Source organism: Panthera leo, chromosome D4 (assembly GCF_018350215.1).
Source record: "Panthera leo isolate Ple1 chromosome D4, P.leo_Ple1_pat1.1, whole genome shotgun sequence".
Lineage (NCBI taxonomy): Eukaryota > Metazoa > Chordata > Mammalia > Carnivora > Felidae > Panthera > Panthera leo.
The window spans coordinates 76060657-76075993 of record NC_056691.1 but is presented as its reverse complement, the minus strand read 5'-3'; the positions used below and the strand labels follow the sequence as shown (position 1 = coordinate 76075993).

Here is a 15337-nt window from a genome sequence, read left to right as displayed (position 1 = left end):
AAAGTGTAAAAGTGCTTGGCTACTCTAGTCGGTGAGAATATTGCTCATGATGGTCATGGCTGACAGAATGGATTACAGGATCAAATGACCTGAGTTCAAGTTCTCGTTCTACCACTTTTTAACTGGTGACTTTGAATAGACTATTGAACCCTCTGAACCTCAGTTTCTTCACCTGTAAAATGGGGACAGTAACAACAGAATCTGCCTTCTAAGGCAACAAGATTAAGTGAGATCATGTGTATCAAAGTGCTTAGTACACTCTCAGCGAGTGTTGTTACTATGTTTCCTGTCTAGCAGCATAGCCGATGAGTGGCTTGAACCAGGTCCAAAGGTAGGCAGCCTCATGTAATGACTGTTACTGAGATGAGAAACTTGGTTTGTTTTCTGCCAGATTCTTGTGGTGTAAACTTGGACAAGTCTCTTCCCCTCTTTGGGCCTCTTAGTCTGCAGAATTGTGAAGATCAGCATCACCTTTCAGGAGTCTTCTAGATTTGACATACCAGGGATCTGTGGCATTGAGTATGTGCATATGCGTGTCAGAGCCCTCTAGTCTAAGGTTTGTACTTCCCTTTGCTTGGCTGTCCCCTAGTTGCTACCTCCTCTAAGCAATCTTTCACCATTGTCAGAGGTAAATTACCTGCTGCCCCCGTTGTTTATTGCCATGTAATCCCAGAAATTGTTGACTTAAACCAACGGTGATCATTTTATTAGTCTTTCTAATGGTTCTGGGGGTTGACTGGGCTGACCTCAGTAGTTCTTACTTGGCTGTCTCATGTGGGTGCAGTCAGCTGGTGGCTGTGGCTGGAGGTATCTCAAAGATGTCCACGCTCACATATCCAGCAGATGACCCCGGCTGTTGGCTGTGGCCTCAGTTAGGTCCATTGGCTGGCATACCTCCATGTGGCCTCTCCATGTGGTCTGGGCTTCCTCACAGCATGGTGGTTGGGCCCCAAGAGTGAATATCCCAAGAGACATAATGTGGAAGCTGCCAGTTTCTCAAGACTTGGGGACAGAAATGGAAGCAGTAATGATTCTTTTGGCTGCAGTTACAGAGTCCAGACCCAAGGGGGGAGAACCTAGATTGCATGTCACGTTGAAGGAAACATCAGCGATATCTAGGGGCATGTTTTAAAGTCACTATCCCTGCCTTCCTGCTCTGTTGCAGAATAAGAAAATTTCAGTCCCCAGACATTATTCACTTCTGTCCCCAAATGTATTCTCACACAGGCTGCTGAATTCTGCAGTCATTGATTGATAACAAGATGACCAGCAAATCTCCTCAAGATCAGGGCACACCAACAGTGTTTTATTCTATTCCCAAAGAATGGGGGCTCTGGTCCCTGGTCTCCAACTCCTCTATCTGCTGGGAAAATGAGTGATTGGCACCTCCTGCAGCCACTGCTAGTGGGTGTGCTGATGACTGGATGGCAAATGGCCCGGGTAGGTTCTATCCCAGAGGTCCAGGCTGAGCTGGAAACCATGATTTCTGCCTCTGCACAAGCGCTCCTATGATGTCCTCTTCAATTCTTTCTGTGTTCATCAATCCTAGTCCCTCCTGACCAATCAAACGTGTGGTCCACAGGGGCTCAGGAATTAGTCTTCCTACAAAGCTAGGATGTCAACCATTCCCATTGCTCCTCCTCCCTCTTTCTCTAGGGACCTAGGAGCTTCTTATTTTAGACCCAAGCACTCCTCTGGCAAAAAGCTATCAACCTACTCTCCTCCAAGCAGTGATTCCAGATGTCTCCAGAAGAGATTCTCTCTCCTTCCATCCCCCACCCCAGTGCACTTTCAATGGCTTCATGGAGAGTCAGTCTTTTTATGGTGACCAATTGCATTTCTGTCATCTCTTTTGCTAGAAAAGAAAAATACAGCAAGTATATAAGCTTAATACCTGGCAGAGCATCCTAGTATGTATCTGTGGAATTTAACGCCCATTTTGGGGACACTACTATGTGTTGCTCTTTTGCTTAGAGCCAGGGACACAGTGATTAATCAAATATATTATCTTGGGCTGGAGGAGTTCACAGTATAATAAGTAAGAAGTACACATAAGTAAGCAAACTGCAAGGAAATGGGAAATGGGAAAAAATTGAGAGGAGGTATAGGGACAAAATTCCTCAAGTATGGCAGGGTCCTGGTGGACAAAAGGTTTCCTGGAATTCAGCAAGGAGAAAAAAGTGGGGAAAGGGCAATACAGAACAAAGGCACAGCATAAGAGAAGGCTTGGCATGTGCCAGATCATAAAGTGGGTGCAGTGGGGAGGAGCAGGGAGAGGAGCCACAGGCTGAACAACAAAGAATTTTGAATGTCAGGTTAAGAAGCAGAGACTTTAACCAGAAGGAGGTGGGATTTTGAAGGAATCTGGGCAAGAGTGTGTACTAAGCAGGAATGTTTTAGAAAGCTGGGAGAGGAGGTGCTGAAAAGGTGACCTTGGAGCTCGAAGGTCAGTCCAGAGGCTATGACAGTTGCCTAGAGAAAATGATTGGACAGCCACAAGACCAATCTTAATAGCACCATGGAGATAACAAAATCCATTAAGCTTTGAGTGAGGACTTCAGGGCATCTTTTTGGTCAGAAAAATCATCTCAGAATCATCTCAAAATCAGAAACAACAAACTTGGTGTCAGCCTCTGAGTCTGATTTTTAGTGTAAAAAATACAGTCATTGTAAGTATAGAGTATGGAATTTAATTCACAGGCTCAGTGACATTCTATATGGATGGTCCCAAGTATCTTAATCAAATACAGAGTACTAAAGTTAGGATTCCTAAGACATTGTCAACATTTTAAGGCTGGAGGAGTCCCTTCCTTGGTATCCCTACAGCCTTCTATGTGTACTCCTTCATAGCATTTGAACCATATTCATTGCGATTGTTTGTGTCTTCAGCATTACACTATGAGTCCTTTGAAGTTAGCTACTGTGTCGTGTTCACCTCATTTCTTAGCATCCAGACAGCAGATGGTATGGAGTAGGAAGTTCAGTGAATGTTTACTGAACTTAACTAAACCTTCAAAAATATATCTTTTGCATCCTCATTTTACAGATGGAGAAATTAAGGCTTAAAGAGAGGAATAACTCAATAATTTGAACGAGGCAAGTTCAAATAGGAAAGTAACCATCGAGTCAGAAATAAATCTTAGTTTATTTTGATTGCTTAACATTTTTGTGGCTGTTTACTCCTCCTGCCCCTTTTGGTTTGCTAGCTAATTAGCCAGAAGTTGGAAGCATTTCTTTGTTATGAAAATGAATGATCATGCAAATGTAATCCTTACCCTTGTTTAAGTACAGGATTTGTTTCTTCGGTCCCTGCACTGACTCAAAAGCCAGGAGTCAACAATGCCTCTCCAGTGTAAGGTTTCATTTTCCTCTGAGAACACACAAACACACACACACACACACACACACACACACACACCCATGCACAGGCATGCAAACAGAACATAAGCACGTGATTCAAACAGAGCAGCTGAGAAGGATGTTTTGGATGAAATCTTGGCATTTATTGTTGCTGTGTGACCTGGGGAAGTCCAGGATGCCAGGATTCTCTTCCATGCTCCTTTGTGAATGGGGATAGGACCTCTATCTCAAAGGGTAATTTTACGATTAAATGGAGGAATAGAATCATTTCATCACAGAGTTGCTCTCTCATCGTGGACCAGCCAGCTAGCCTTTCTGAGCCACTGTATCTGATCTGTCAAATGGATTAGATTAGATGATTTACAGAATCCCTTGAAGCTGGAACGTTCTATGATTCTCCTCCCCTGGGATCTAATTGGATTCGGGATGGGATGTTGCAAGGGCTGGAGACAAGGAAAGAGTGATGCTGCCCTCATGCCTTGCTGGTTTCTGCTGCCTAGCCAGGGCTCCCTCTTTGATGTAGGCCTTTTATCAGGGTATGTTTGTGCTCTCTCCAGGGTTTGCCTGGCCATTGCACCAGTCCCCATTCTGTTCCTCATGGTTTGGGAAAGAGCCAGTAGATGAGGAGACTCGCAGGCAGGATTTCTTCCCAAGAGCAGCTTGGATGGTGAAACTCACAAAGTCCAGAGAGATTTCCTGTTTTGTTTTCCACAAGCTCAAGCGACTCTTGATTACAAAACACACACTCACACAAAAACAAAAACACATACACAAACAAAACAGGATGTTCTCTCTCCTCTCATTGTTAGAGTCAAAGCAGTCTCTTACCATCTGGGTCACTTTCATCCATGGCCCCAGATTTCACCATTATGGCAGTAAGTAAGCCCTTAGTGCTGGCTGGCGATGTTACAGAATCTTATGCCCAGAGCCATTTTGCACGTTAATTGTAGTAAAGGGGAACCTGCAAATGGAGGAAGAAGGTCCGTCAGTCAGCATGACCTCATGTGATCCCATTGCTTTCTGTCCTCAAGAGACCCCGACCCCCACCCCCACCCCCACCCTGTGCTGGTAGAGCAGCAGACATTTGTTTCTAACAGGTTCTGATTTGTAGTAGGAAGAGTGCTAGGTGCATATGCAAATGTTGAGAGAAATATACTAAAAAAATATTGTTGTTCACTTGAAATTTGAATTTAACTGGGCATCCTGTATTTTTGTTTACTGACTCTGGGAACCCTTTAAGGGCAACCCTAATGCCCTTAAAGTGTATGCTGTATTACATGCTTCATGAACATTAGCTTTCACAATAATTCTTTTTTGTTTCTTTATTTAAAATTTTTTTTTAATGTTTATTTATTTTTGAGAGAGAGAGAGAGAGACAGAGTGTGAGCAGGGAAGGGGCAGAGAGAGAGAGGGAGACACAGAATCCGAAGCAGGCTCCAGGGTCTGAGCTGTCAGCACAGAGCCCGACATGGGGCTTGAACCCACAAACCATGAGATCGTGACCAGAGCCGAAGTTGGACGCTTAACCTACTGAGCGTCCCAGGTGCCCTGGTCTTCTTTGTTTCTTTAGATCATTACTCTAAATTCAGGATAAATTAGTCATTTGTTTATTCCCTAGTGGACAATATGGGTGAAAACACACAGCAGGAGTATTGGGGCCTCCTCATCCGAGTCACTTAGAGAAATGTGGTAGAGGCTAACACAATAGCATTCTTGTTTCGTTTGTTTTTTCCTCTAAAAAGCTTTATTGTTTCCTGTTGGCCTTTGGCTTGGCAAAGGGATCTGGGGTGGTTAAAAGGCTGCCTAATGGTTGCAGGGAGAGGCTCAGGCAGAATCTCCGACACCAGGGGGATGTCAGGGGAGGGTCCTCAAAGGCTGCTGGGCTCCAGTTGCTTCTAGTTGTGCTTCAGGGTCAGCCTTTCAAAGAAATACTTGCCCAGCCCAGCTAGGGGAGCAGCGAGCATGATAAGGTGCGTCAGGTGGTCACCATCTTCTTGATGAGTTTCACCTCCTCATCTGGGAAGTGGTTCTCCAGGAAGTCACAGAGATGGGGGCCTGCTTGGGCAGAACACAGGGCAGGCAGCTTCAAGAGGGCCTGGTTCAGCTTCTCCTTCAGAACCTCCATGGTGTCTAGAGTTTTTCTCCACTCATCTTGGAAAGGCTTTTGAATGCTTTGGAGGAGGGCACGTTTTGCCTTTCAAGAAGCTAGTTTTGCATCTTCAAGAAGCACTCACTGCCTTTGCAGTTCTGCTCAGCCGACTTGCAGAAGAAATGGCGCATACCCTCCCGAGCTACACTGTCAAGGTGGAAATAGAAGCCAAGAGAGAGGTAGGTGTAGGAGGCCCACAGATGCATATCGACCCTAACCCTAGTGGTTAGGGCTAACGGTGGTCAATGGCAGCCTCCACTTTGACAGAATAACTCTGAAGAATCTGGGAGCTCATGTTTGTTTGGCAATAAGGAGCTAAGCTCAGAATACAGTGTTGCCTGGTCCTGGAGACAGACAGAGGATGGCTGAGAAGATGGTTCTGAAGGTTGTGACTGGAAGAGGTTGGAGGGTGGTCAGAGGCTGGAAGAAGGGGTGTCCCTGGGTCTGTTCTGGCCGGATACTATTGAAATAAGAGGCAGATCTGCAGGACAGCCACGCACGGTGTGACAATAGCATCCTTCTACTTACCTCCTTTTGTATCTGTGTGTTGGGTAGCTAAGGAGGCAGATCCCAGACCTACTTTACACAAACATGTTACACCTGAGTCTTTTGACAACGTAGGATGGAAAAAGTGACACCTGGGTAATCAGGTGTCCTTGGTTATAGGCAGTGTGACACTTTCTTAAAAACTGAGAACAGGGGCGCCTAGGTGGCTTGGTCGGTTGAGCGTCCGACTTCAGTTCAGGTCATGATCTCACAGTCCGTGAGTTCGAGCCCCACGTCGGGCTCTGTGCTGACAGCTCAGAGCCTGGAGCCTGTTTCAGATTCTGTGTCTCCCTCTCTCTCTCTCTGCCCCTCCCCGGTTCATGCTCTGTCTCTCTCTGTCTCAAAAATAAATGAACGTTAAAAAAAAATTTAAAAAAAAAACAAACTGAGAACAAACTGAGGATTGATGGGGGGTGGGAGATGGGTATTGAGGAGGGCACCTTTTGGGATGAGCACTGGGTGTTGTATGGAAACCAATTGGACAATAAATTTCATATATTGAAAAAAAAATAAAAAGTACAAAGAGGCTCTGTGCTGGCAGCTTGGAGCCTGGAGCCTGTTTCCGAGTCTGTGTCTCATTCACTCTCTGCCCCTCCCCCTCTCACACTCTGTCTCTCTCAAAAAAGTAAATAAAAATTTAAAAAGTACACAGAAAGTAACAAACATAAAAGAAAAAGAAAGGACATAGGGTCCGTTACCTGGCAAAGAGAAAAGAGATCAATGCTCTCTAAGTTTAAAAAAGAGCTGAATCCTCAGTGCCTTGAAACATTAGTGTAAATGGAGTGACTACAGCGTGAAGCACACCTGAACCTGAACATGAGCTTGATGATGTTTTTCAGTGTCCATTTATTTATTCAGTAAATATTGACTGGATATCGGTGCTGGGCCCTGTGAGAATACTTGTGTGAATAAGGCATGGCCCGTTCCCTTGGTGTGATCAGAATCTGTTGGATGAGACAGGCAAGGGAAGGTGACAATAGGTGTGGTCTAGCGTGTTATGGCGTCCAGAAGAGGGGAATGATTCAAGACTTAAGAATTAGTCCCAGAATAAAGGGATATTTCCTTCCTTGGAGTACAAGGAAGGGGAGTAGGGAATATTCTAGCAGGGAGAAAAGAAATCTTTTTAAATCAAAAGACAACGAGGCACATTGCAATTCAATAGAACGTTTATCATCGTTGAGAGGAAGGGTCAGCAAACTGTGGACCTAGACCAAATTTAGCCTGCTTCCTGTCTTTGTCAATAACGTTTTTATCAGAACACAATCGTGCCCATTCATTTAAAGTATCTCTGTCGCTTGTGGGCTACAAAGGCAAAGCTAAGTTAATTGTGGCAGAGACTACCTGGCCACAAAGCCAAAACTATTTGCTATCTGGCCCTTTACAGAAGGAATTTGTTGTCTCCTAACTTAGAGCACGCTTTTCATAGGAATTTACTGTGGTGAGAATGTTAGAGGTGGCATGAGGGTGGACATTAGCATGTAAGGGAACATCACAGGAGTGGTGAACGATGAGCCCGTGGAAGCCATCAGGAGCTAGAGTAAGGAGCTTAGGCTTTATCCTGAGGGCCTTGGGGGGAGCCTCTGAAGGTTTCCACACGGGGAGGTGAGATGGACCAAACATCTGCAAGAAGTCTGGTGACTTTACTTACTGTGCTAAGCACTGAGTAGTGTGTAGAATTGTGGAATCCTTATGTGGTACACTTGAAACTAATATAACACTGTTAATTATACTTCAATTAAAAAGGGGTGGGGAGGGGCAGGGCCTGGGCCCAGACTGTTTTCATGAGATCCCAGCTCCATCACGTTACTGGCTGTGAACCTCAGACAAGTTATTTCTGTGGACCTCAGTACTCCAATGGGTAGAGTGGGAAATGACGATAATAATAATTGTGATATCGATTGCATGGGGTGGAGAAGATTACATAATTTAATTCAGGTAGAGTGCTGGGCCCCAGAGGAGGTTCTCAGCAGTTGCTGTTACCGCTGTCCTGCCTCAGTGACCATTCTGGCTGCCTGGGGGAGACAATGGCTCAGAATGGGAGAACCTGGTGGCAGAGTGTTAGGTCTTTGGGAAAGACACGGTGTCCTGTGCCTAGGTGGGTTGCTCTGAAGCTTGGGTCAACTCTGGTCCCTGGGATCTTCACTCTCAATCTCTCCACCATGATCATCATCATCTCTTCTGCCCTTCTTTATTCCAGGCCTTCAAGAGCGCACTGATGAGCTCCTACTGGTGCTCTGGAAAAGGGGATGTGATCGATGACTGGTGCAGATGTGACCTCAGCGCCTTTGATGCCAGTGGGCTCCCCAACTGCAGCCCCCTCCCACAGCCAGTGTACGTATGTGTGCATGGTCCCTCTTCCTCTGGCCACCCCTTTTATGGACTCACAGTCCTGTCCCCGAGTGCATCACCAGATCCCTGAAGTCTCTGTGACCTGCCTCCTCCTTTGAGAAAGCAGAGTATTTGGGGAAAATAGAAACCAGATTTTTTAAATGATCCCCTCCATTTATCTCCGCGCTCATCTGTTTAGGAGACGTTTACTGGGCACTGACAGCTGCTTAATCAGTTCCTGTGTTGGTCACTGGGGCTACTGAGGTAAGGAGGGTGTAGAATGTTGTCTAAGAAATGTCATTTAATTCATTCATTCAACAAATAATTTTTGAACACCTGCTGTGTGTCAGGCACTGGGGAATTCATCAGTGAACAAGACAGTCTGTGCACTTAGGGAGCTGACCCTTTAGTGAGGGGATAGATATCAAAGCAAAAACAGGAGAGTATGATACAGTTCAAAAAGGTAATAAATATATGAAAGAAAGACAAAGAGGTGCTAGGAGAGAATAATGTGGTTGGTGCATTAGTTGGAGGGGAGGGAGGGAAGCCTCTCTGAAAAGACCTGAATCAGAGTAGTTTTCCAGGCAACAAATGGCACCATCGTGGTTCAAGCAAAAGGAGGAACACATGTGAAAGCCCCAATGTGGGAAATTCAGCATTCAGGGAAGTAAGAGATCATCTCAACTGATGTAGTGTGATTAAGACAGTGCTGTGAGGAGCATAGGAGAGAGGAGCAAGAGCCAATATGGGGGAACCAGAGGTCCATAACATCCCTTTGTGTGTGTTGGGTAGATTACACCATAAGATAGTTCTTGAAGAGGTAGTGTAATGGAAATAGAGAAGGAATCTGGGCTGGGCACAAGGAAATTACCATCACAGTTCTGTGCCCAACATGCTGTGTGAGTTTTCACAAATAGTTTTTCTTTTCCTTGCTTCCCTACCTGTGAAATGAGGTGATTGAACTTCCCAGCCTCTAAGGACTTTTCCAGTTCTGACCTTCAATCGTTGTGCTGTGTCGTAACTTATAAAAGGATTCTCTGGGACTCCTGCCCTCTCTGAGGGAGTGTTGATTTAAAGATGTTATAGATCTGACTGATCTGTTGGGGGATTGGAGAGAATGGCAGGAAGGTTGAGGCTACTGTATCTGAAGGCACTGTGAATTTAATTAACAATGAAGCATCATTGATAATATGGTTTAGATACATGGAAAAATCAATTTTCTGTGAGCATATATCATATGCTTGGATTAATTTACTGGATCCCACACTGATCCTGAAATGTAGCTATTCATAACCCTGTTTTATGGATAAGGAAATGGAGACTGAAAGAGGTATAATGAATTGCCAGAGTCCATACAAAGGCTTGTTGGTGGGTTGAAACAGGATTTGAGCCTAGGGTGAATCCTGTGCACAAGCTTTTGGAGCCCAGACAATGCTGACTGGGAAATGACTAACCGTCCCCGTCACCCTTTCTAGGCTTCGTCTGTCCCCAACAGTAGAGCCCTCCAGCACAGTGGTCTCCTTGGAGTGGGTGGATGTTCAACCAGCTATTGGGACCAAGGTCTCTGACTATATTCTGCAGCACAAGAAGGTGGATGAATACACGGATACAGACCTCTATACAGGTAAGTAGGAAGCCCATGACTTCGCATTTTGTTGGGGTGGTGTGACAGAGGAGAGAAATGGATTTGGAGACTTACTGTCATCTGATGTGGGAAGGCATTTGAGATTTCATTGTTTTGTGATTGTCACCTGGTGCCCACACCTGTATGCCTTTTTATATGATTTTTCAGTGGGGAAAGATATTAAGTTGTAGTTGGAAAGAATTTCTGATTCTCTGAGATGGATCGTTAAAGTCATATATCAAAGTGTTAATTTAGAAAAGGACTTAACCTTTCCTGCTTGGAAAGGCCTACAGGTCACATGTTTGAATAACAGAGTCTGTAAGTGTATAATCTCTGGGACGGAGATAAAGAAACTCAAGGAATTGCCTTTTCTAGTGAGACATACCATCTCTAGTGAGATAGCGGTCTTCAGTGGTGGGGAAGAGGGATTTGGAAATGACTCACGCATTCGGGAGGAGATGAGAAAAGGGACTCTTCAGAGTGCTACATTTGGTTGTGACTCTGAGTTGCTCTCCTTGAATTCTGAATGTCTGATAGAGCCAGGAAGCTGTGCCGTCCTGGAGATTGGCTGTGTGGGGGCGGGTTTGGCTTCAAGGCAGGCCAGGAGTCTGGGTCTGTGGTAGTCAGGCATACGCTGACTGTATCTGAAGGCACTGTCGATTTAATTAACCATGAAGCATCATTGAGAATATGGTTTAGATACATGGCAAACTAACCAATTTTCTGTGAGCGTGTATTGTATGCTTGGGTTATGCCCAGTCATCACTGGAACCAAGTGAAGCCTGGCCCACAGGGACCCCTGGAGCTGTAGGAACTGGTAGGCACCAGGATGGGTTGGAAGCTTGAGTTCGTGAGAGCCTGGTGCTGTGAAAGCTTCTGGGGCCTCAATAGCAGGTACAGGGTTCTTGGTGAAGCCACGCGCACACTTCTCTCTCCTTCCACAGGGAGGATTTCTCTCTCTGAATTGGTCTGTCCCATCTTGGGGGAGGTTACGATAGTGAATCTTATCTTTCTTAACCTGCTTACTATCGCTTTTCCTGTTTTTGTGCCTCACCCAAGTGCTATAATCCCTTACCTAGAAACTTTAGTTCTTGCTGACGTATTTTTCTGCATGGCTACCTGTTGAAATTGATTTGGGGAGGGCGGGGGTCAGAGGAACAAGTGCCGTCATTTTTCTAACTTCACTCTCCAAATGATTAGCAGCCTTGCTTACAGATCAAGTAAATGGATCCACCTAGAGAGGTGTGAGATTTTGCCAAAGTCCTACAACCAGTACCTAGTAGAGTCAGGCTTTATAACCAAATCTCACTCCAGCACCGTGCTCATTCTTTATGTAACATCAGACTTCATGATGGAAGACTGAATACTCATTTGCTGAGAGATTTTTGTTTTGTTTGAATTAGAAATGGATGTTGAATTTTCTGCCTATTGAAATGATCATATAGTTTGTTTCTTTGTGAATATGATAGATTACATTTAAAAATATGATAAATTACATTGATGGATTTCCAAATGATAAAAAAAAAACCTTACACTTCCAGAGTAAGTAAATCCCACATGGTCATGATGCATTATCTTTTTTTTTTTCTTTCTACATATTGTTGGATTTGATGTGTTAAAATTTTGTTGCGAATTTTTTGCATCTATGTTCCTGAGAGATTCTGGTCTGTAGTTTTCTTGTAATGCTTTTGTCTGTTTTTATTATCAGGATTAATTCTGGCCTCTCAACGTAAATTTGCCCTCGCAAAATATTTCCTTCCTTTTCCATTTTTTAAAAGAGTTTGGATAGAATTAGCAGTATTTCTTCCTTAATTATTTGATAGAATTCACCAGTGAAATAATCTGGGCTTGGAGCTTTCCCTGTAGGAAGGTTTAACTACCAATTTAATTGTCTGATAGATACAAGGCTATTCAGATTATAGCTTGTGTATTTCAAGGAATTTGGCCATTTCATGTAGGTTATAAAATTTACTGGCAAAAAGTTGTTCATAACATTCTATAATTAGTCTTTTAATACCCATGGAAATTTAGAAATTATAGTGATCTCTCTCTCATTCTTGATTTTGGCAGTTTGCCTTTCTCTCTCTCTCTCTCTTTCTGATCAATCTGGCTCAAAGGTTATGTAATTTATTTACTTTCTCAAGCCAGTCAACTTTGGTTTCATCTGTTTTCACTATTGTTACCTGTTTCATTGTGTTCTGTTGGGATCTTTATTATTTCTTTGGCTAACTGGATTTAGTTCACTCCTCTTTTTCCTGGATTTTTAAGGTAGTAGCTGAGGTTATTGTTTTGAGATTTTTCTTATAAGCATTCCCCCTAACTACTGCTTTAGTGGCTTACCAATTTTTGATAAATTGAGTTTTCATTTTCATTCAGTTCAAAATATATTCTAATTTCCCTTTTGTTTTCTTCTTTGACTTATGGATTCTTTATGGCTACTTATTTAATGTTACTTATGTTCCAAATATTGGGGATTTTACAGACATCTTTTTGTTATTGATGTCACTATATATCAAAGAACATAATTTTTATGACTTTAATCATTTTAAATTTATTGAGACTGGCTTTATGGACCAGAATCTGTTCTGTCATTATTTTCAGCATCCACTTTAAAACTCTTAAGGACTGAGAACAAACTAAGGGTAGATTGTGGGGGTGGGGGGGGGAGGGGAAAATGGGTGATGGGCAGGGAAGAGAGCACTTGTTGGGATGAACGCTGGGTGTTGTATGGAAACCAATTTGACAATAAATTATATTAAAAAATAAATAAAATCTTTGATCAAATGTAAAAAAAATAAATTCCATTTAGTTATCAAAAATAAAATAAAATAAAATATATTTCTTGTAGGCAACATATATTTAGGTCTTTTGTATATATTTTTTAAATCCAATTTGACACTGTTACCTTTAAATTGGGGTATTTAGACCATTCATATTTAATGTGATTTTCTTTTTTTGGTCAGGTTTAGGTTTGTCATCTTGCTACTTATTTTCTGTTGTCCCATATTTCTTCTCTTTTTTTCCTTTTTTTGGATTGGGTGTTTTTATGATTCCTTTTTATCTCCTTTGTTCACTTATTAACTATATATCTTTTTTTATTTTAGTGGTTACTTTAGTGTTTATATATGCATAGTCAGCATATCATGATATACCTTCAAAGCTATTATGCCACTATATATATAGTATAGGAACCTTATAATAGTATACTTTTATTTCTCCTCTCCTAGCTTTTATTGTATTGACATACATTTTGCATATATATATGCATGTTATATTCTATAACTTGTCATTATTTTTCCCTAAAGAATATTTTTATTTTTTTGAAGAATCAACACTGCTTCACATGTTTTATTTTGTCATACATTCTTTTAGAACCAGGTTCATTTTTCCAGTTTTGTAGAAAAATAGATGTTCCAGCCGCCGAGGAATAATTATATTTAAAGACATTTAAATAATAAGAAAAGTAATTTTATTTTTTTAAGAAAAAAATAATTTTATATATTTACCCATGTAGTTACCATTTTTGCTGCTCATCATTCCTTCACATACATATTTTCATCTAATTTCATTGTCCTTCCTAAAGGATGTCTTTTTCTATTTCTTACCTTTCAGATCTGTTAGTGATAGATTCTTTCTGCTTCTGCTTTTGTAAGTTGTTATTGCTGGATATAGAATTCTAGATTGACATGTTTTTCTTTTAGTAATTTAAAACTGTTGCTTCTCTGTCTTGCTTACATTGTTTGCATTGAGAAATCTGCTTTTATTCCTACCTTTGACCCCCTGTATATACATACCATTTTTGTCCTGTGGATGCTTCTAAGATCTTCTCTTTAGTCCAAGTTTTGAGCAATTTTATTATTTTATTGTGCTTGAGGTTCATTGAGCTTCTTGGATATGTGGGTTTATAGTTCTATCATGTTTGGAGATTTGGGGACCATTATTTTTTTTTATATATATTTTTTTCTTCCTGAGCATCTTTATTCTCCTTCAGTGACTCTAATTTTATGTGTTTTTCGCCATGTGAAGTGATTCTATTTTTATTTTTTTTTAATTCTTTGTTTAATTTTGGATGGATCTTCAATACCTTCTGCAAAGTCTAACCTATTTTTGACCCTATCTGGTAAATTTTTCGTCTCAGACATTATAATTTTCATCTTTAAAAGTTCAGTTTGGGTCTTGTTAATATATCACACACTTTAACATTTTTGACATATGGAATAGAGTTATAATTGTTTTAATGTCTTTATATGCTAATTCTAATGTCTGAGTCAGTTTAAATGGATTGGTTTCTTTCCCCATTATGGGTTGCATTTTCCTGCTTCTTTACATGCCAGGTAATTTTTGACTGGATGCCAGACATTTTTATTTTTGCCTTGTTGGTGCTGGATATTTTTGTATTCCTATATTTTTTAACTCTGTTCTGGGACACAGTTAAGTTACTTGGAAATAGTTCTATTCTTTTGAGTCTCACTTTTAAGATTTGTTAGGTGGAACTGGAGCAGTGTTTAGTCTAGGGCTAATTATTCCTTACTACTGAGGCAAGATTCTTCTATGTGCTCCACACAATGGCCTATGAATTATGAGATTTTCCAGTATGGCTGGTAGGAACAGCCACTATTTTTGGCCCCTATATGAACACTTGGCAGCGTTCCATCTAATCCTCTTGAGGTAGTAGTTTCCTCACCTACATTCATTAGTCAGTACTGTGGTGAGTGTTGAAATGGGACCCTCCACAGATCTCTTCAATTTTCTCTTTGTGTAGCTCTCCTCTCTCCATTCTTTTATCCCTGTAGTCATTTTTGATCTCTTCAGACTGAGAACTGGGTCTTCTCAGTGCAGGGAATCTTGCAGGCCTCCCTGTCACTGCACAGTGATCTGGAAACTCTCTAAAGGCAGTAATCTGGAAAATTTTAAGGGCTCACATAATTTGTTTTCAATTTCAATCTTTCAAGATCTCTGACCTTTGTTGCTGAGTTCCAGTTTGAACATTTGTTTTATACTCTTTCTTTTCCTTTTTTAATTTCTTTATGTTTCAGGCAGCTGGGGAAATTAATCTAGTGGCTGTTTGTCCATCTGGTCCAGAAATGGAAATCCAAGATTCTTCCTTCTGATTGTCTAGGAACCAATGCTCTGATCCAAGAATTTATTTTCTTTTTCTTTCTTTCTTTCTTTCTTTCTTTCTTTCTTTCTTTCTTTCTTTCTTTCTTTTATATACATGAAGCTTACTTGTTTTTAGTTAATGGTCTGAGGTCACCCCACACAGATATCACCCCTTCTTCTTCCTGCTGTCACTCAGAAGTTTGAAGGTAATGACATAGCTACTTCCATCT

The 15337-nt window shown here is 41.7% G+C and overlaps 1 protein-coding gene and 1 pseudogene across 1 annotated transcript in view; one reads left to right on the top strand and one right to left on the bottom strand.

Moving 5' to 3' along the window:
* ASTN2 (astrotactin 2) overlaps positions 1-15337 on the top strand; it is an 874784-nt gene that overhangs the window by 712907 nt on the left and 146540 nt on the right. The window contains exons 18-19 of the mRNA XM_042912372.1: positions 8253-8386; positions 9859-10007. Of these exons, the coding sequence (XP_042768306.1) occupies positions 8253-8386; positions 9859-10007 (283 nt within the window). The remainder of the gene's footprint in view (positions 1-8252; positions 8387-9858; positions 10008-15337) is intronic.
* Positions 5256-5804, bottom strand: LOC122204744 (annotated as a pseudogene).